This window comes from Phoxinus phoxinus (genome assembly GCF_949152265.1).
Source record: "Phoxinus phoxinus genome assembly, chromosome: 23".
Taxonomy (NCBI): Eukaryota; Metazoa; Chordata; class Actinopteri; order Cypriniformes; family Leuciscidae; genus Phoxinus; species Phoxinus phoxinus.
In genome coordinates this window covers 19,621,003-19,643,034 of record NC_136898.1, presented here as the reverse complement: position 1 = coordinate 19,643,034, position 22,032 = coordinate 19,621,003, and the positions used below count along the sequence as shown (strand labels likewise).

Here is a 22,032-nt window from a genome sequence, read left to right as displayed (position 1 = left end):
GATGGTAAAGACATTAAAGTGAAGCAAAACTGAGGTTTATATGACCCTGACAGGCCATTGTGGATATTTACCGCCAGCTAACTTAACGTTATATCTATAAACGAGTTTCACAGAAGACACGTACATAAAGACATATTATTAACGAATGTATTAAATTAGCTTAGCAAAGTAATAATATCTTCGTCTGAAGAAATCTCTAGCGCTAGTTGATCATGGCTGAAACAAAACTGGAACTCGACTGAATGTAAGTTAATGTTTGTCTTCTGTCAGATTATGTCAAACAAACCACAATTGTAAGTTATAAGCTAACAAGCTAACCTGACGTAAAAAACAAAACACAGCTTGACAACTCTCCGTATAGAAGACGAATGAAACTCAGACTCACTGTGTTGTAAAGTCAGCGTTTGTATAATGTTTCTGACGCGGTGGTTTTAATCTTATTTCATATAATCTGTGTTTATGAGCGTTTATATGTGACTAACTGAGTGGCTTGAGCTAAAGTCGCAGACGCGAGCTTTAAGGAGGCGTGGCTGATTATGCGCAGTACAGCGCGCGCGTGCACAATGCAGTATTATTTACATCACCTTGTAATTGCAAGTGCAAACATTGACATAATCAACATAATAATTAACTACATTGATTTGACTAATATACACAGATTTTGATACATATATTATTATTTGTTTGGGGGGTATAACAAACAGCAATTTCTTGTAATTTATGTTTATTTATATATGTTTTATGACAAACAGCAATTTCTTGTCATTTATGTTTATGTATATATGTTTTATGGTGCAGCTATTACACATTAAATAATTAGATTATTAAATAATAGTAATAATAACTGTCGTATTAAAATAATTTAACAATGTTTATTTATTATTTATTTAACGGCTTATTTTGGAGAGCCGGGGATCATCCTCAAAGGCTTTCCAGTTACTTCGAGCTCAATGGTTAACCATGTCATCTGCACTGATTATTGCCTCTCGTTATGGCAAAGCAATTATACGGTGTAGCATCACATGCTGCTCTTATGATTGTCATTAAAGTGCCCTAAGGAAGTCGTGATGGACGTGCTTACACATTCAGTTCACATGAGCACGCATACACACACACATTCGGATGTAGGCTACTGTGTGTTTCTAGAAACAAAACAAAAAAAAACAGTTTGAATGTAGGCTATGTAGCTATATAAACATATATTTTCATATTTCAGTGTTGGAAGGTCATTATTCAGTCTAAATGAAGCTAATGGCTGCCCTCATGTGGGTGACTCAAATATCACCATGTGACAGCGGCACGTGAAGCTTGTAGAGCATTTTGCGGGATTCACGTGCAGTCGCTATGAATGCAAATGATGGGATAGCAGCACAATCAAAATCTATGGTCAAATCTGAATCATAATCAAGTCGAGTGCAAACATAATTAAATTCTGCTGTAAAGAAGCTCTAAAAAGACAATAGTCTATGATATTGCAGAATATTTAAGGGATTGTTCACCTAAAAATTTAAATCATGTTGTTCCAACCCTGAATGAGTTTCTTTCTTCTGTTGAACACAAAAGAAGATATTTTGAAGAATGTTGGTAACCAGCTTACCAACATTCTTCTAAATATCTTCTTTTGTGTTCAGCAAAAGAAAGAAACGCTACAGGTTCAAAACAACTTGCATGGATGAGTATGTCAGAATTGTAGTATTTATGTAGTATTTCCTTTACATTTTTTGCTATTTACAAACACTGCGCTCTTGCGAGCTCTGTTTAAACCACACGACACCTCAAATCTGTCATTTTTCTGCATCTTTTGATTTTTGTTCAAAGATTAAGTTAACATAGCAACCCTGGCCTGGAACTGCGCACTGTAAAACAAAAGTCGCTGCCTTACATTTTTAAAGGACAATCAACTTGGATGTTTAAGTCATTTAAAAATATCAGAGTGAATGAGTCAGTAGATTTGTATCATTTATATAAAAAAGTTAAATGAGCTTAACTTATTTTTATGAGAGAAAACTTATTATATGTATTATTTTGCAATGTGAAAACATATGTTGTCATAACTTATTGACCATACATTTTTTTACAGGGCAGCAATGCAATTTTATAATAGTGACATTCTTTGTAGGCTACTTAAGTTGGAAGTTTGATTTCAATTCTCAGTGATTTATTTATTTATAATGTATAAATGCATAACAATTATGGGAGGGGTGGGGGGGTTCCCCACGTGTTTACAGAAATAAACAGTTTTATTCTGCAGAAAAGCCAATGAGAAAAGTTGACTCTCAAAGTAAGGGGAGCTTGGATAAAAATTAACTCAAATTGAGTTTATAAGAGTTTCCCGGATAGGTATATATAAGAATTATAAAATAAACACACATTTAATTAAAGGAGAGGCTAAATAAAAAACCTTTTTGATGAAAGAATTCTGACCATTTTAGTTGAATTTCTTGATTATTTGTTTGTTATCGGTTTTGTAAGTAAAATATATATATATTATATAGGCCTATATAAAAAGCCCCAGCTCTGAGCATCACATCTGGGTCATCTGTCCACTCGTCTCTCTGTCTTGCACACGTGTCTGTGAGTGTGACAGGAGAGAGAGATTTCCAGCGGGCTGAGATGAGATGAGCAGTGTTCACTCTCTCTCTCTCTCTCTCTCTCTCTCTCTCTCTCTCTCTCTCTCTCTGACTGAGAATAAAGGATTAGAGACTATGTGCAACAGACAACTGAGGGTTTCCTCACAGATACTTCTACATACAGGGACCACATTCCCCTCTGTGGCTGATTCTTCAAGGTTTCTGAAAACATGAAAAATAAAACTTGTGCAAATGATGTTTAATGTGACTAGAAATGTTGAGACATTTATCACATGTCCTGTAATACAAATCTGATATATAGCCTTGGTCCAGTGTTGTTACTGTTAACTAAAACTAGGTAATAAAATAATAAAAAATAGTTGTCGGTCATTGAAATAAAGCTAAGATAGTATTAGATGAAAAACTTCAATGTAAAATTAGAAATTGAATTAGAAATAACTGAAGTATATAATTCGATTTCGAAGTGCTAAAATGACTAAAACTAAAGAAGAAAAATTGAAGCTACATTGAAAAAAGCACACAGCAAAATAAAAGTACAATTAACATGAAACCGGAAAATATAAAAATAAAAGCTAATTTAAAATATGAATAAAAACTAGAATTGTAGGCTATAAATATTTCTAAAATAACAGTAAAATATAAGATATAAACAGTAAAAAATAAATTAACAGTCTTGGTAGTATAGACACTGTAAAAAAAGTATATGATCGTTAAGCAATTTTCAACCTTTTTTATAAGTTAGTTTAATGCAATTTAAGTTGGAATGGCTTAAACATCCAAGTTGATTGTACTTAAAAAATGAGGGCAGCAACTTTTTTACAGTGACTGTTAGAAGTTATACGGTTCGGGTTAGTATTTGACATGTATTTGCAAAGTTACGTACAGTCAGTAGAATGTCTCTTGGGGACAATAATGTGCAAGTAGATATTAATCAGACAGTTTACCAATACTCTCGACATACAGTTGCAAAGTTACTTATCTATAGCGGACTATTGAAATAAAGTTGCCGAATCTTTAATACATGAATCATTGTTGACATAAAAAAATGACTTAAAATAATTGTAGAGACATAAAAGCAGTGTTATTTTAATATTTTTATACTATTAAAACTTTGAATTAGCTTTTATTTTTATACGCTTATGTACTTTAATTTAAGTTTCAGTTTTAGCAATTTTGTTTGTGCATTTGTTTTGTTTTTTCAAAAAGAATTATTTCAGTTCTTGCTCTCTTTTTTTTTAGCACACCAAGATAAACTAAACGAAATGCCCTAGATTGTTTTTATGGATTTAGTTTTCGTTTCAGGTATAATAATAACATCCGTGCAGGAAAGTTGAAGAATCACCCTTAGCCAGTGATGGGCTTTCCCCAATAACTCTAGGCAAGCTGAGCCACATTACCATGAATCACTTTGCTGCTCTGTTGTTATTGCGTTTCCTTTGGTTGACACCTTCTTACCACAAGCCAAATGAGAAGACAGTATCACCGCATGTGTGATTCATGCATTTTAATGGATCATAATGACATACGGGTGCGTAGTTTCATTTTTATGTCAACTGTCCCTTTAAATGCAAAATATATAAGCAAAAAAATCATGAATATTAATGTGTAAGTTCAAATAATACTCATTGCACAAAAACACAATAATAACAGCGAGTCATATTTTAGTATAAATACTATATTTTTATTTAAATATTTTACAACTTGGAAAACATATTTACAGGAACCTATCTTGCATTGTTACACTGTACACACAGAAAGTGTAGTTCTCATTCGCACGTTGTCTGCTTCAGAGACTGAGAGACTCATCTTGACTGCAGAAGCACCATAGAAACGATCAAATAAGAGAAGGACAGATGATACAACCAAAAGTGACGACACTGCTGTAAGCGACACCCAGACGAGACACGCAAGCTTTGCCACACAAAGGCCTCTGGATGGGACAGTATGAGATTTTAAGGCGTCTATGGTATGTTGATTTGTATAATGGAGCCACTGGCATCCGGGTTCACTCGTAGTGAAACACGGACACAGATTTGATTAGCATTCAGTCATTATCAGCCCAAGTCAGGGAGGCAAGTTTCCTTAAATTAAGATGAAAGAACATTGCTCTATATTAAAAGTGCATCTGATTTGATTGGGATGGGCCATAACAAAAGCCTTTGGAAAAAAATTGTGTGTGTGTGTGAGACAGACAAAGTGGCAAAACCCCAGACACTAAAATGTTTCAGTCACGACATCATCTCATGCAATGACACTCACTAAAGGCAAAAATGTACTTCATGCACCACCAGTGACGCCAAACAGAACTGCATGTTTTCAAACCAGTTTAATTGGCTTTGTTCACACTGCAGTCAGAGTTATTTTTTCATTTTTGGCAGAAAATGAAGTGAAGAAATCAAATCAGATTGTTCAAACAGTCAATAAATCGGTTGAGTAAAGTAAATGAGAGTAGCTGTCTGTGTGGATGGAGAGGACGGAAAACTCTTAGTATATTTGGACACAGATCCAGACAATATTGCGCATTTTGTCATTTGTATGATATGGTGCGTTCACACAGAGACATATGCTAAAAATCCAAAAATGTAATTGGATTTCAAAGCATGGATGTTTAGACCAGATTTATTTAGTTTTATTTATAATTAAATTCAATGATTTATTTCCCCGTTCCTGACACACAAAAGTAATTCTTATTGCCTGTATGAACAAAGCCAAACACTGACATCACAGTTAGCCACGCCATTGGTAGAGCTGGTCAGACACAGGCTGCAGTTCCGTTCGCTGCCTCTAGAGGCGCTGCAATTACACACATCACCTTTGACTAAAATAAAATGACTTGATCACTCATTTTATAATTGTCAAGTACACAACTGATCTTAACGATTGCACATTACTGGCCGTTTAGTTGATTTCCATTTCATTTATCTAGAAAGAAAAGCAGACATGGGACACAATGGTGAATCCGGCACATACTCTCAACATTTAACAGTTAGTTTGCAGTCTTCAAAGGTGGCGGTGATAGGGTGAGACCTTGGTCATGCTGGTCTTATGGCTTTCCTGCTTAGTTTTCTTTACGGATTACACAATGTGGATTTGAGACACTGACTTCAACATGACCACGACCCACACTTCTGGTCTAATTTTGTTGCAGGCACAACTGAGGACATGATTATAGATCTGTAGGTGAAGAACTAGAGCCATGCCTTTGTGGAACATATGAGGATGGCAAACCTCACAAAACATTGAGTTCCACGTTTAGCTGTACAGGATTTTGAATATGAGAGCTCAAATCATATTTATTCACTGGCTATAGTTTGTCATCCTGGGCATGCATGCATGGGCAACTGGAGAAACTAAAAACTAAATCTAACGCATTTTTAAATAACTGTATTGCCTTCTGGTTACCCAATCTCAATAAACTGGACAAAAATATAACCATTGTGTATAGTTTTTGCTTTTTATAAACAGAATTGGTGTTCCATTTTATTGAAAGACTGCAAGGTAATCACTCTCATCACCCAATCAGCTTGAATTGTCGCTTTTTTGTGAAATAAAAGTCATCGGCTCACCCATTTTATAGTGTACAGGTAAAAACATTCATAAATAAATGTAGTCACTCACACATTTTTAACTTACAAAGAATTAAAGCAGCAAATGTGAAAACGGTCTCTAGAACCAATCTAGAGCGACACAAAAAATGCGTTAGATACCCTTCAATCAATTAAAAAAATAACCCAAGCCTCACTAGGGAGCGCAGAAAACGCCAACAGGCCTTACAGTCGATCCATAAAGACCAAAGTTCCCTAGCTTATGCATTCTGTTGAATCTTGTCCACTAAAAGCTAAATATTTATAAAAATAAACATTTATTTATATACCTGACCTTTCAATTCATGAAAAGCATTGCCAGATGCTAGCCATGTGTGCGTGTAGACTTTCAAACTCAAGAGGTGAAGTCATGTAAATATACATCCAACACGCATTCACAGTCAAACGTCAACATCCACCGTCCCCGTGAGCGAGTGGACCTGTATATTTGCGGATTGTGACATTCTCTGGTGTGACGTCTGTGCAGTTTAGTTTCGATCTCTTATAAATCAAACACGATGTCCATTATAACCCAACTCCTTCCCGCCTTTGAACTTGCAATCCATAATCTGAGACCTCAAAAAGTGACAGTGAAGGCTGTATAACTCTAGAGGCAGACATGAACTAGTCAGCACATACTTGAGCACTTGCATTTCCCAACAGGTTTAAATCTAGCTTCTGAACACTAACCGACCTTTCCTTTACAGCTTAGCCAAAGTCGACCAACAACCAAACAGGACACTTATTATACACATACACGCACATAGAAGCACTTCATATAAACTTCAGAGACGCTCAAATTCTTCTCTCAAGGCAAAGACAATCAACCATTTAACAACAAAAACTACTTTTCATTTGAAATATGACCACTCCTTCCATTAGTAACCCTTTTCTGTTGTAATGCATGGCCCGCCTTGCCCCTACTAGAAATGACACAGATTTACAACACAGGTGAAAGATTCTCAAAATCCTTTTGGGAGTGAGGTCATCAATTTTGGACTGTTTGTTGGCGATGTAGTATCACCACCCAACCACAGGTTCACGCTCTCCTCTCTGCGCTGACTGGAGATCGACTCGAGAAATGGAAGAATGGAAAGGGAGATGCGAGATGGGGAGCAGTGCAATAGGACGGGGTGGAAGACACCGGTGTACGAGAGGAGCGAGCTCCACTGAGCGCGCTCAGTCTGCGTATTCTGCCACAATGGACAGCAGCACTGTGATGTCATCAGGCTTCCCCCCTGAAATGACAACAAAACAATGGCACGGTCAGTCTCTCCGATTATTGACATTCAAGGAAGTTTTGGGATCACAACGGTAATGGAAATCAAGAACCTCTTTTTGTAGACTCACCTCTTACATTCAGCCCGTTGTCACAGGCAAACTGGGCGAAAGGGGACATGTAGTTGGGGTCGTAGGCCAACTGATGAGCCTGTTCAGCGATGCTGCGGGCAGTCTGCTGGATACTATCATAGTTGGTGTTCTGAGGCACAATAAATATGAAAAATTACTGGAAAACGTAAGAATACAGTCTTACACCAGGGGATTATTTGGCAGTTATACAGACATTTTGAGATTATCGGAACGGGCCGATAACCTGAAGGGGAAAAAAAAGAAAAAAAATGTAGAAAGTGCAAAAGTATAGTGTTAGACAGATATATCAGACTGAGGGATTTATCGTCAATTATACAGCCATTTTGAAATGACCAGAACAGGCCGATAACCTGAAGAAAAAGAAAAAAAGAAAAAAAATTATATATATATATATAGAAAGTGCAAGTACTCAAAAGTATATTGTTAGACCGATATACCGGCCAGGGGGATTATTAATGAATTATACAGCCATTTTGAGATTAGTGTAACGGGCCGATAACCTGAAAATAAATCAAATGAAAAAGGTGGAATGTGTACAATTAACCAGGTATATTGTTAGAGCGACATATCGACCGGGGGGATTAATTGGCTGTTATCTGCCTAGATTGAGATTATTGGAAAGGGCCGATAACCTGAAGAAAAATGAAAAAGGTGGAAAGTTTACATATAATCAAGTATGGTGTTCGACTAATATATATATTGGCCAGTAGGGCTGTCAATCTTCCTCTATAATACTATTCGAATTTCATTCCTTATTTTATTTAATATTCGAATAATATTCGAATATTAAATGCTCAAATTCATCCTATTATTAATATTTGCGACATTACAGGCTTATGAATCGTCAATGCCACTATAGCATTTGGTTGTTGTTACACGTTCTGTCCACTAGAGGGACAGCTAACATTACAATAAACATTTAGAAACGGGTGATCGCGTTTTTTTTAATTAACAATAAAACAGCGGAAAAAAATGAATGACTTTAATTTGGCAACTTTAATGGACATTTTTCCACTGATCAGTTGTCTGATGTTGTGTCAGAGTTTCACAACTTCACAACCCATTGGCTCAAGCTCGTGAATAAAATCTTTAAATCCAGACCCCTGCGTGATGTTGATCGGTCTCATATCTTTACAGATAAACAGTGTCAGTTTGTCTGTAATCGCCTTTTGGCAGACAGCTGGTAAGCCCCGTGATGAAGAGAGAGGCAGAAAAGAAGTCAATCTTGCCTGTTTTAGCAGCGGTTCCTTGGACAGATCGCCTATAGCTTGTCAGGGTGTAGCGCTGTCAGATGTGCCCTAATGGTGCGTTCACACCGGACGCGAATAGCGCGTCAGGCGCGAGTGATTTCAATGTTAAGTCAATGCAAAGACGCGTTACGCTCTTGACGCGCGAATGGACAGTGGTCAAGCGTATAACTAGACGCGGCAGGCTAGAATTTGACGCGCTATTCGCGTCCGGTGTGAACGCACAGTAAGGTTGCAAGTTGAGGAGTGATATTTCATTCAGATTTAGCATATTCTGCAAATTGCCATTTCTTTAATTGTGATTTTCCCATTTATGATTTGAAATCCAAACACCTTCCACACATCGCTTCTCAAATTGTCAGGAGTGGTGATCTCCGTTTCCGTGGAGACATTCCTCGCCGCCATTATTGACAGTATTGTTATGACGATGCAGCGTGGATAACGCGCACAATTGTGTTACGATTAAAAAATGTATTGTTTATCAGACGAAACAAAAGCATTTCATTTTCACATGCGTGTGTAAGCCAAGTTGGCGAGAAAGGCAAGATTGCATATTATATAAAAAAAAAAAGCAATATTCGAATAGTAACTTCAGCATTCGAATGGTATTGATTTTTTAAATATTCGAATTATATTTGAATTTCGGAATTCGTTCCAACAGCCCTATTGGCCAGACAGTTTTATTTTGAGATTATTGGTATCGGCTGATAATCGTGGACACTGGTCTGCTTGGGTCCAGTTGTCTTATTTGCCATCATAACATTGTGTTATATACATATATAGGCCTAAATGCAATATATTGGCCACTCCATTCTCTATAATATTGGTATGGGCCAAAATACAAATCAGTTGACTGTCACCCAAGTAGGGTTCACATGTATTGCAACTATTGTCTGTACCTTCAGCTTCTTGAGTTCTTGCAAGATCATGTAGTCAGGCATGTTGTCAAAGAGCCCATCAGAAGCGGTCAAAATAATGTCCCCTAACTGGACATCAAAGGAGGAGCTATCTGCCGCCTCAGGACTGAAAGAGACAGAAAGACATGCAGTTAGAGTTCTGCACAGTTAAACCCAATATTAGTACATGGGCACATGCCAGCCATTCTACAATACCAGTGTATTTGAATGACTATGCCGCCCACATACGAACAAACTGATGCCAAGTCTTGAACATTGTTATGAAAAATATAATGTAACCTTCTGAATTGCACTGATAAACAAAACAAAAAAATCAAATATGTCAAGTGTAAAGGATCTACAGTTTTAATTTTTATGGGCACTGGTCCAGTCATTTTGTAGAAAAGTTCATGGGGAAACAATGATCTAATCCACCAAATTAGAATGAGACACTTGATGAGGGTTGAAACTCAAGTAGTGGGGCAAGAGGGTAACAGGGCACAGATCAGTCTGACCTAAACGTCGGCGGGTAATGGACACTTGGGTTTAAGAGAACTCGTTCAGACCCAACATGACCTCTGGACCAATTTCAAGCAGTCAGGTTGTTTTCTTGGAAACTAGACTGGCCTCTTCAAGCTCCAAATCCCTTGAGACAGAATTTTAGTTTAATCCATCTTAGTGCATTGGGTAAGTATTGGAGCTCCGATTATAGGTCACATTTAAGGTAAAATGAGGAAACAAAATATCAAGACATTAGAAAGAGATATTTTACTAAAATCTTTGGTCACATTTACCTTTGTATGGCAAAATTCTACAGACAAAATGCAGTCATCTCAATAGGAATCGATTGGGAATTTTGCGTGAGGAAAGCAAGTCGAAAATTTCCCATTTTTGTAGTACACTTTTGACAATGGGTAAGGATCTACTTTGCTATCCAAATTTTACCAATGTTTTGCCAATGTGACTGCTCGGAAATTGATTTGACGTAAATACTTGAACTGCCACAATGTTGGCCACCATGGACAATCTGTTTAAAACTTGCTGCTACTATGCTAGACTATTCTAATCTATTGCCCAAAAATTGTAAGTCTGAATGCAAAGAAAACACAGCTCTCCCAAACAAGTTGCACAATTTGAAGTATGTCTTTAGCCCAAACAGCACTGGATAAGTTACGTACTTCAGGATAGGAGATTGTTTGAATCCTTAATCTGATTTTCAATCAACTGACAAAGTACAAAGTCGCTTTCCAGAACCTTTACCATCTCTGATTCTCTGTGGTAGAACGAGCTTCCACCTGATCTGCTGAGAATATTGCAACTTTCAAGAAGACACCTCTTCCATTAACTCAAACCTCAACCACAAAGGCACTCTGATAACTCTGTGGTACTGAGACCATTGTTGACTCCTGATATGATCAATTGCTTGTGGTGCTCCTTTTACTGTATGTAAATTGCTTTGGATAAATATGTCTGCTAAATGATCAGTGCATTTTTATCTTACAATATCAGCAGCGCATAAACTGTTAATGGCAAAACATCTTTTACAAAAGATTAGAACACTGATTGGGCATTTCGCAATGAAAATAATGTTAACATGGAACTCAGAGGCCGTAAAGTAAATGCATGTAAATGAGCGAGTCACACTTAGAGCCCAACACTCAGGCCAGATTCCCTGCTGCACATGAGAAGGTTAAATGACTGTTTTCTGTGGAGGTCTGCCCTAACGGACTCCGGACGACACAAAAATCTTCAGGTCCCATGTAAATTTAGCAGGACACAAGGAGCTTAAAATAATCACACCCTCTACTGGGACTTGGGGTGGAAAAATGTTTCAGCACATCCCTGATTGGCTGATTTGCTTCACCACCCTCCCTCTTTGATTGGAGGTTTTGGGTGTTTGCGTGCGTTTGTTTGGATGTGTGCCCTGGCAAGACTGCAGCAGTGAGGAACTAGAATCACATGGCCTTGACATCGAGGATTTGGGCAACACACACACACACACACACACACACACACACACACACACACACACACACACACACACACAGTGCTTTTGGCGGAACGATTTGGCTGTTTTCACTACTACAGGATTCAGGAGAATCCCAGCTAATATCTGCTGACACTGCTCAATCTAATCAAGTGGAAGACCATTTAATAGGCATCCAAGATAAAGAAAATATATATTTTATATTCATGTTGGATTCAAAATTTCAGAATCTTCAAAAATATTTCAGAAAAGTTTACACTTAATGACCACGATCAAGTATTAAGTTAACATATTTTCTTACACCTTAAAGATTTTACACATCTTAACATTTTTTATTATTATCCCCGTCAAGATAAAAAGCATTTGTTTAACAAATAATCACGAATCTAACGCATAAAGTTTGTTGGAGGTTGTATGGCATTGTAAAATCTCCACTCAAGTTAAAATGATTTATTGAACTTGACACACAGTCATGAAGGTCTGCATGGGTCCACACTATGATATCATTTCCTGTTTTATTTGTGTTATTCTTTCAGCATGTTTTATGCACATTGCATTGGCAAATGTTTTACAATTTTTCATAATGTTTTAACAAAACTACTACTTACACAGTAATAAAATATTACGCTAAACTACACAAGGTAATACTTGCGAGACTTTTTCTCTATTATAATATCAGCACGACCCCTCCCCCCAAAATATAAAAATCGTATAATTCAGAAATGAAAAACATGCTTGGTATAGAGGTGTATTCAAGTCATTACATGTAAGAATTGCATTTTTTAAATGTATTTTTGAATAATAGATCCAGTAGAGAAAGAAAAGACAGGAAATGGCAATGGTAAGAAGAGGGAATGTGAAGAATCAAACTCACGTGGCCTGCATAAGCACTAAATTTATGTGTTGGCTCCTACACTAGGTGCATTTTACACTATTAATTGAAGTAAAAGCCACACGGCCCCCACAGACAGACATCTGTGACACTGATCTGTGACAGGCCACCATCTGTGATACTGCAGTGAGTGTATCGGCTATCACCTGTCACTCAGCACCACTCCCTCCGCCCCGGGCGGCGCTATGGACAGCTGGAAGGGTGTGTTGAAGTAGTGCTGCTGCTCATCTGACCGATGGACCACTTCTCCACCTCGAACCACCAAGAAGCCCGAGTCTCCCAGGTTACAGGTGTGTATCCTGTGACTCCGACGGTCCAGAACGACTATACAAGCTGTGCTACTCCCTAGAGGAGACACAAAGAGAATGAAATTGAGAAAATTAGAGATTACAGAACAAATATCACCTATTAGCCTCAGAGTTGCATACGTTATGTAAAATAAGATAACTTATGTTAAAGTAACGAATAAAAGGAAAACTTTTTTTTTTTACACTATTTATTTAAACATGAAATTATTTTTTTTTAAATTAAAACAATTGTTTACATACAACAATTGAAAACCTTTGTGCCCATAATATAGTCATGTCATGTAACCTAGCTACGTACTGTGCATGACACCATGTCCTCACTGCAAACAGGTGACATAATGCATTGTGGCTCCTATTATATAAGAAGCTGTGTACACTGCCAGCAGCGTGACGCCTATGCCGGGTCAAACTGTTGCATGTAAAGTATGTCGGGGACAAACATGTCCAAGGCAAAAAAACAAAACAAAAAAAACACCATATGTTAAACAACAACAAGCAAAGAATCACGTGAACGAAAGTAATACCAAAGTAAAAGTAATTTATGCAACATGCACTTTTATAAACCACAATCAGTAATGCTTTACAGCAAGGTTCAGTTTGTTAGCATTAAACCGATGCATTAAACTTTTTACAGCAATTTTATCTATAGGTTAATATTGAAATTATAGATACTATTGTTCATTTTCAATAACATCTGTTCATTATATTTTAATTAATGAATAACATTTTAAATATTTTTTAAAAATTAGATTTTTTTTAAAGATATGCATTTGCATGAATAAATGTATTCATGAACAAAGGTGATAGTAAAAACATTGCTAAAAAAGATTTTCTGTCAAATAAATGTTGTTCCTTTGAACTTTCTATTCATCAAAGAATCCTGAAAAAAATTGTTGTAAATTTGTTTTCCATCAAAAATATGAAGCAGCACAACTGTTCAGCATATAAGAATTATTTCTGAAGAATCATGTGACACTGAAGACTGGAATAATGATGCTGAAAATAATGCTGAATACATTTTTTATATTTTAACTATATTCTTGATCAAATAAATGCAGCCTTGGTGAACACTGAGCAGAAGAGACTATCTTAGAGACTAAATCTAACCGTCCCCAAACCTCTGTACGCTTGTGCATGTAAAAATTACTGATTCATAAATGCTGCAAAAGTATTGCTCATCATTGTTAGTTCATGTCATGACACATAACATTTTAATTGACGTTAACCATTTTTTAACCATTTTGTAAAGTGTTCCCCTATTCTTTTAAAATAGCATTGATCAGCTTATAGGTTTAACACTAAAAATACAGGCATTTCTAAATAGGTGAGGGTCTCTCAGTTTATCACTAAACACAACCTTTCCTTCTCTCGATCCCTTGCTTAAAGGGGTGGTAAAATGCCCTTTTCACAAGATGTAAAATAAATCTCTGATGTCCCCAGAGTGTGTGTGTGTGAAGTTATCACAAAATACCCCACAGATATTTTTATATAGCATGTAAAAGTTGTCACTTTTTGAGGTTTTGCAAAAAACGTTTTGTGCCTGGCCCTTTAAATGCAAATAAGCTGCTGCAGAGGGCGGGGTTTCAAGAGCTCGTGTGTGTGTGTGTGTGTGTGTGTGTGTGTGTGTGTGTGTGTGTGTGTGTGTGTGTGTGTATTAGCAGTTGCGATTACCTCACACAGACACACTAAAATAACAGAAACTGTTCTGCCTTTAATGTTAAAACGGAGTCAGACAAAGATGGAGAGACTCAAGAAGAAGTGACAACGTAGAATGCAACAGGACGTCTCTGAATGGTTATTTGATGAATTTATGCTGCTGATGTGGAGTTAACTATCTTCAATTAGCATATTCTGTCATGGTAATCTATAAATCGTTCATATAGGAACTGTTGTGAGATGCACACAGAGTGACTTTCTATTGCATGTGAAAAGATAGATGCTAAAGTTTGAGCTGACTCACAAATGTACTCTTTTACAACAACTCTCCCTCTTCTCAACATGGACTGCGTGTTCCCGGGGGCGGGGTTTATGTAAATTTTAGGGTTGCTGATGTCACTAACCCGGGAGGAATGTCGTGTAGTCCCACCAGCTGTTTGTTGTAGTCCTTTTCTTTAAAAGCAAATATCTTCCTTTGCTTTGAACTTTGAGCGTTGTAACTTTGCAGATGTTGTTTATGCTCAAACAGCAACATTACACACTAACTAAAGTTAGAAAAGTGAAATCCTACTCAACCACCCCTTTAAGCCTTGCAGCCCAGCAACCTTGTCCTAGAACGGTCACCTACAGACCTTTATCGCTCCACGTGACTTCCCAAAATAAAAAAGCAGGACACTTTAAAAGAGGCAAACAACTCAGCAAGACGAAGAACATAGAGTGACATCCCTTGATGTCAGGTTTCAGCAAAAAGACCAGCGGTTGCGTGCTTGGTAATCCAACGCCCTCCTCAAGAATCTAACTTAGGCTTTGCTCTTCGTGTCACATCAGAAACATGCGAGGTTAAAACCGCATCCTGAACATTTGTTAACTTAAACCATTTCTGCTCGGTGAAAACTGTTCCATGTCAACACTATTGCAGTATTTTAAGATATTTTAAATTGATGCATCAAATTCTTTTAAAACGTTTCCTGATGAGACCTTTGTAAAAGCATCCATTAAGGAACTTTCAGATTAAAAAGTCTTACAGAAATCCTTTCCAAGATGGAAGACGAATCAAGAGAAATTGATTATAAATGCACTTAATTCAATGCAGAAATATATATTTAAAACATTTGGGTCTTTTTTTATGCACATTAGAAACAACTGGGAGTTTAGCACGATGAGTTGTTGGGGGGGGGGCACTAAGTTACTTGCTTATAGGTGTCGTTTTAAAACTTAGAAGCCTGGCTTTACAGTGAATGTAGGGAATATGACCATCACTTAACAAGTGCTTTAAATTTGCTGACATACAAGTAGTGCTCTATTTTCATAACGTAAAAAAAGAACTAAAAAAAATCATTGAATCAAGTAAAAAATCAAGTTGAAAGTTTGAAACAGCTCTGGAAGATCATCACTCATCCACCAGGATCTTATTACTTGATCTTATGTACTTCTATTGTGGTGTTTACACAAGTAGGCAGTTCTAGTTTTCCTCGTGTGTCTGCTGCACGTGTTCTGCACATGAGCGCCTCAAAACTACGCACTCTAATGATGACCTTGCTTAATCAACCATCATTAAGTTATCGATTCAATTATAATCAACAATTAATCAATCAATAGCATCCCTACTCGGAAACTAACTGAAATAAAATAAGTTGAAGTACTAAAATTAAAACAAAAATAAAAGCTAAATTAAAAAAAACTAAAATGAATAAAAGTGACAAAGACCAAGCTTAAAAAATTTAAATGAAAACTCAATGTAAAAAATAAAAGCTTATTTAATTAAAATATTAATAAATGATATTAAATAATGCTAAAATAACACTCTATATAAGCCACCTGACAGCAACATCTGCCGGTTTTCAGCTCCACAATAAAAAAATCTAGACAAGAATCAATACCCTACATCACGACGCAAGGCCAGTGAGTCATCCTGCAGTGGTTTCATTCATTTATCCTATAACAGTGGCAGTGAGTGTGTGACTGTGTGTGGATATGATCTTACCCAGCAGTGGTACTTTGTTCTGCAGGAGTTCATAGTAGCCGGAGGTCAGGATGCCCACGGGGCTGCTGGGAGTGAATCGGCCCTCCTTCACGAGCCGTTCGCACGTCCTCATCAGTGTGGCGGAGAACTGAGATGGGTCAACGCCGTAATCCCTCCAGCCGCCGACGCCATCCGCAACACCTGAGACAGAAAGAGCGGGGTGTAAACAGTCAGACCCGTGTGAATGCTAACCTGAAGGCTTCAACACCTAAAGATGAAAAGAAAGGAAGAGACGGCAGTTCTTGATGCGGCAGAGACAGGTGGCAGCTGCCACGAACCTCCTTCCTGGCCTACCGTCTGACTGCGCATTGTGATGGTAATGCAAAACGGCTGTCTGCTACAGCGTGACTGACGCCTTCATTCAACAAAGAGGCTGTTAGACGTTAGGGGTGTAACAATATATGATGTCACAAAATATTGCAATACAAAACTGCAGCAATATGTATTGTGGATAGAGACAATCTGTATTGTGTTCAACGAAAATGAAAATTACGGTGTGAGAAAAATGTGTGTCATTATTACTACATTAAACTATATAATGTTGAATATAGTGTAAAATAATGCAATGGGGGAATATTTGTGGGTCCTGATAATGCAAATGTCTTATGTTACCAGTAAAAAGTGGCCTACACTATTTTAAATATATCTAGTCAGTGACAACCGTATTCGTCTAAAATAATTCAGTATTTTCAGCTTCAGAATCATGAATATTTTTATTCTGGCGTCACCATTGTACTGTGCATTGGGTTACCAGCACCAAGTCCAAGCCTATTCATTTACATCCACAATGTTACACCAAATTTAGCATTTTAATCAACAGTAAAAAAATGTATCCTTTTATCATGTCTTGGAGTATCACAATAATATCGTATCATGAGTTCAGTATCAAGATAAGTATTGAATAGTGACAAGAGGGTATCGTTACACTCCTATTAGACGCATATCTTGGGAAGCCTTTGAACTTTGGTGTAGGATTTACTTTGAAAAAATTGTCACTTAGATTTCGCGAATGATGACAAAGAAACGGCAAGCAAAACGTTGAATTAAATGTGAAATCAAGCAGAAAAATTTAATATTTTCTTGTAAAATGTACTCCAATAATCTTTGTTTTATTTACAACTTCGAAAACTTCTAGTAATTGCTGGTTATTCCTTAGAAAATCTAAACTCAAGCACTGCTTTCGGAAGCACGGTCATCCGGAACTACTACCGGGTTTCTACTGATTCAAAGCCCAAAGCTAAGCGGTGAAGTATCCCTTAAAGGCTGTGTGTGTCCGATATAGCATAGCATAAAACACGGTGTTGCTGTGTTATGATGCGCTACACTGCTACTTTCCTTGTTACTGGAAAGATCCACTGTTTTGAAAACTGAGAGACTGTCAAACTGCTGAAAAATGTGGTCTACCCAACTCTGATACTGTGACATCTTACTCTCACTTCATATTGTAACCACACAGATGGAGAATTAAGAGATTGCATAGGCACAAAAGGAGATCCAGGCTCAAAAGGAATGACCGGCGACTTATCAGAGTTAAACATGATTTAGAGCAGCACAAGTCGAGCCACCATTAACATCTCAATGGAGCTTTGCAAACAACACCAACTGTTCATCACAACGCTGCAAACATACTGGCGTTAGAGTACGAAAAAATCTTCGAAGTGCAGAAAGAATGTGACATTATAACTGTATCGTAAGACTTTGCAGGAAGAAATGTTTATTCTTACTGTCATATGATCTAACAGCCAAGACAAATAGCGAAGTCAGATGAGTGATTCAATGACTCAAATCTTTATTCAACAAACGTTCGATTTAGTTTCAGAAACATTAACCTGAGACGGCCATATTTACTATAGCAAACGGCTAAAGGGAACGGCTCGCAGAGGAAACGTCCATCTGTTTACACCAGCGATCACTTGAACGTATTGAAAAAAAACCTGTTTTACTTCATCGTTGCACATGACATTTTTAGAGTCATTAATCAAAGTTAAAGTTTTCTTGAAAATAGTACAAATAAATCCTATGAAATGAAAATTAATTCATATTGTTTTAATTCATGCCAACACCAACACTGAAAAGTGTTTCATCCAACTGCTAGTGTGATTTCAAAGGTTTACACCCCTGAAACTTCGACATGAACCGCTGAGAAAATAAGGCTCATTGCAACAATAAATAAGGGATCCAAATAAACCCTCGAGCTGTTTCTTAAGGGCAGCTCATTAAGTTAACTGGAAAGTGAAGATCACCTACTACTGACCTTTAAAGACTTGTGATAGTAAATGTAGGAGAGACTAAGTGGGCAGAGACACAGACACACATTTAAATTTAATTAAGTGAGATATATATATATATAAAATAAAATGGTCAGATGATATTCTCTGGCTAAAGTGATCAGGACTATTATATACATGATTGGACCAGGAAACCGTGTGCAACAGTGATCATTCGCTCTTTCAGAAGCCTTGGTTACGAAATACATTTTTCCATTAATTTTTCTAATTCAGGGATTTTTTTCAACCATTATAAGCCATGAACCAAACCAACAAGCTACAAGGTGAATCAAAATATCACAAACTTAGATTTGCAGCAAAGTTATTTGAAAATCAGACCACAAAAAAGTACAAAACTGTATTAAGAGTGAATGAACTACAATCCCATGAAGCATTGTCAATCAAATAAAAAAAAAGGTAGACTAAATAAATACAAAACTATTGATTTAAATGTTTATTGTGCATATAGAAACAGTACATTTTATGTTTATTGAAAAATATTATTATTTAAGTAGTTTGTAAGCATAGGGATACTGACAGCGCTTCATTTTGCCTCAATTCTCTGATTGGTGTAGAATTTTTGCAGAATCATGGGTAATTTAATAGGGATTCTGGTGTTTGCCGAGAATAAGAATAATAATTATTTAAAAAAAAACAAGTTAAAATAAGTGTGCTTCAGCAAAAGCATATAGGCTACTATTAATTAACAACCTGGTAGCTCTGCCTGTTAACGTTTTATAAGTTAGCCTATCGTTAAAATCAATTCCCCTATGGAAAAAACGCATGTCAATTCTACTTGCCGCGGTGACACTAGACAGAGCACACGAATGCCACGTCCCAATTCAGAGGCTGCATCCTTCAAAGGCCGACTGAGTGTCAGCAGTGCGATGAAGGCTATCCCAATTCAAAGGCTTCCTCAAATGCGGGCTCCGAATGCATCCATCGTTTCCCGTGAAATGAAGGATTCAACAGATGGATCCTTCATGGCATTTCCTACCCCAGATTTTATTGCGCACCAGTGAAGACAGGACTTTTTTGAGATAATTTTCCAAATTACACTTTTAAATTTAAGTATTGGGTTTCAACTTACTCAAATATCTAATGAGCGTCACAGCGTCTTTTTTTTTCTCTTATCAAACATGAATTCAACATATAACAAAATACAATCGACTTAAATTTACTACAAAAATATGCATTCTTTTCATTCAGTCAAGAGGTCACGCAGTGAGGTATCGATCTTCTATTGGTCACACCACGTCTTCACATGATGCGAATTAGGAGGTCATAGTTCACCAATCTTAAACTTAGGAAAAACGTATTTGAAAGAGCTTGCTATTCTGGCCTGATACATTTGCATATGAATGGAATGAAAAGTGTAGTGTGACCGCGCCTTAACAACGATCTGGAATGGTGACAGTTTTGTACCAGCACGTTTTTGCCCTATGGTTTTTGCCCTTACATTTAGTACCCAATAAATGCAGCAACTTGTATTTTGACCTAATTTACGTGCAACTACAGTAATTTTAGGGCTGAACAGCTGGCCTGCTGCTCACGTGCTTATTAGTCTCTGTAACAAAAGCTGGAGAACCTTCATTGTAGCACATGATATATAATTGTTTTCTTGTATTTTGAATCATTGCATATTTTCCCCATGAAACCCCTCCGGTATTTTTATTATTTTAGGATAACTAAATGATATTATAGAAACAGAAAGAGTATATTTCTTTGGGTCAAAGTAAGGACAATGAAGCCGCCTGTGTGTGTCGCTGTCACGTGGATGCGAATAAACAACATGGCGGCCTCCATGCTCAACCATTCTGACCTTTACAAAGAGCTCCTGTACAATGTACAAGTGAGCCCTCAAGCCTCCTGCATATTATAATAGAGTGCAATTATAGCTCATGTCGTTCTTTCAATTGACCAAACTACTTAAAACATTAATATTCATAGTGTACAGTCATCGAATCAATAGAGGCAAAGAAAGTACACACGGTCGGAAAAATCTATCTATGTTCAGCACACCTGACCTCACAACATGTCATCTATATCCATGTTTCCGTGATGGAAAGGTTTTACATGGAAATGATTCTAGTTTCTGCCACTAGTCGCGCTTAGGGGTTCAGCAGCCTTTCTGGGTGAAAGGTCAACCCGGATTACCCAAGCTCATTTAGCATTAAATTTTGATTTTATGTGATATATAATATGTTTAATCGGTTTTCCGGCTACTCCTTATTTGTTAAAGTATGTTAAATCTACCAGCGCGATCAGGAAATTAGCGAAGACTGAAAAAGAGGGAGGTTATTTAAGGTGAGGGCTGGACTGATCGTCCCTCACACCCTCTCCATCATGAAGTGAGTGCTGACATTAACCCGTGAAGGTCATTATCGTAGTTTAAAGCCCCTAACAAGTGCACATGCATATATTTTAACGTACACAAATGGCATATGTGATATGAATCGCCCTGACTTCTGCTGTCAAGTTTATGATCACTCACCCAAGACGTCCGCGGACTTGTGCCGGGCAATGAAGCAGGCATCATCGCCGTAGCACATGCCTTTCTTCAGGATCCCCTTCCGAAAGTCCTTCCCGAAGCCGCAGCTGGCCGTGATCAGGCTGTAGTCTCTGCCGTCCGTTTGCGAGAGTCCGCCCAGGACAGCCCTGGCAACGATCCTGCCATAGGAAAGTACCGATAACATTCCCCTCCTCCGGTAAACGTGTAAATCGTGTAGATGCCGAGCCCGTGTCCCGTGTGTCTAGGATCCGCGCGCGCGTGCACTACCTGCGCCTCTGTGCTCCAGCATTCGCAGATCAACCACAAAAGCCAAACCGAGCCCGTTTAAAAGGGATACAGGCTCTTCTTTACTGAAAGCCGGACACGTTAAATGTATGTCTGTTTTATGTCTTAGCGGATTTAACAGATAAAGTTCCTCTAGTACACTCCATCCTATCGCACATCCTCCCGTGTACTCGCTCGCATTCTCGGTCACCAGCAGCAGCGCCCGTGTTCCGGAGACGAGCACATACGGGACCCGGGGGGCGTCACGTGACCCGCTGCGGTGACGTCAGAGCGTAGTGGAAACCCAAGGACGTAGTGGAAGAACATGTGGTGCTGAGAGTATTGATTACTCTTGAGAGAAAGAGAGAGAGTTTGTTTGTGTGTGTGTGTGATGAAAAAATATATATGTTTAAATTAAATCAGTAAACTATATA

General features: G+C 37.6%; 2 protein-coding genes across 2 annotated transcripts in view; both read right to left on the bottom strand.

The window, feature by feature from the left end:
- Window positions 1-547, bottom strand: part of tbc1d10ab (TBC1 domain family, member 10Ab) — a 29,197-nt gene extending 28,650 nt beyond the window's left edge. Inside the window, exon 1 of the mRNA XM_079600016.1 lies at window positions 386-547. The gene's annotated coding sequence lies outside the window, so the exon portion shown is untranslated. The remainder of the gene's footprint in view (window positions 1-385) is intronic.
- A 3,699-nt stretch (window positions 548-4,246) lies between these two features.
- pptc7b (protein phosphatase targeting COQ7 b) lies at window positions 4,247-21,915 on the bottom strand. The gene is made up of 6 exons (XM_079600015.1): window positions 21,317-21,915; window positions 16,517-16,696; window positions 12,715-12,913; window positions 9,693-9,816; window positions 7,526-7,655; window positions 4,247-7,413 (listed from the first exon to the last, which is right to left on the bottom strand). The coding sequence occupies exons 1-6, from the start codon at window positions 21,516-21,518 to the stop codon at window positions 7,355-7,357; spliced, it is 894 nt and encodes a 297-aa protein (XP_079456141.1). The 5' UTR covers window positions 21,519-21,915; the 3' UTR covers window positions 4,247-7,354.
- Window positions 21,916-22,032: the final 117 nt, after the last annotated feature.

Coding starts and splice junctions, on each gene's coding strand:
- pptc7b (XM_079600015.1), bottom strand. CDS start 21,518: ATGTTATCGGTACTTTCCTATGGCAGGATCGTTGCCAGGGCTGTCCTG. Junction 12,914..16,516: donor GAACAAAGTACCACTGCTGG/GTAAGATCATAT, acceptor TGTCTCCTCTAG/GGAGTAGCACAGCTTGTATA. Junction 7,414..7,525: donor CAACGGGCTGAATGTAAGAG/GTGAGTCTACAA, acceptor TTGTCATTTCAG/GGGGGAAGCCTGATGACATC.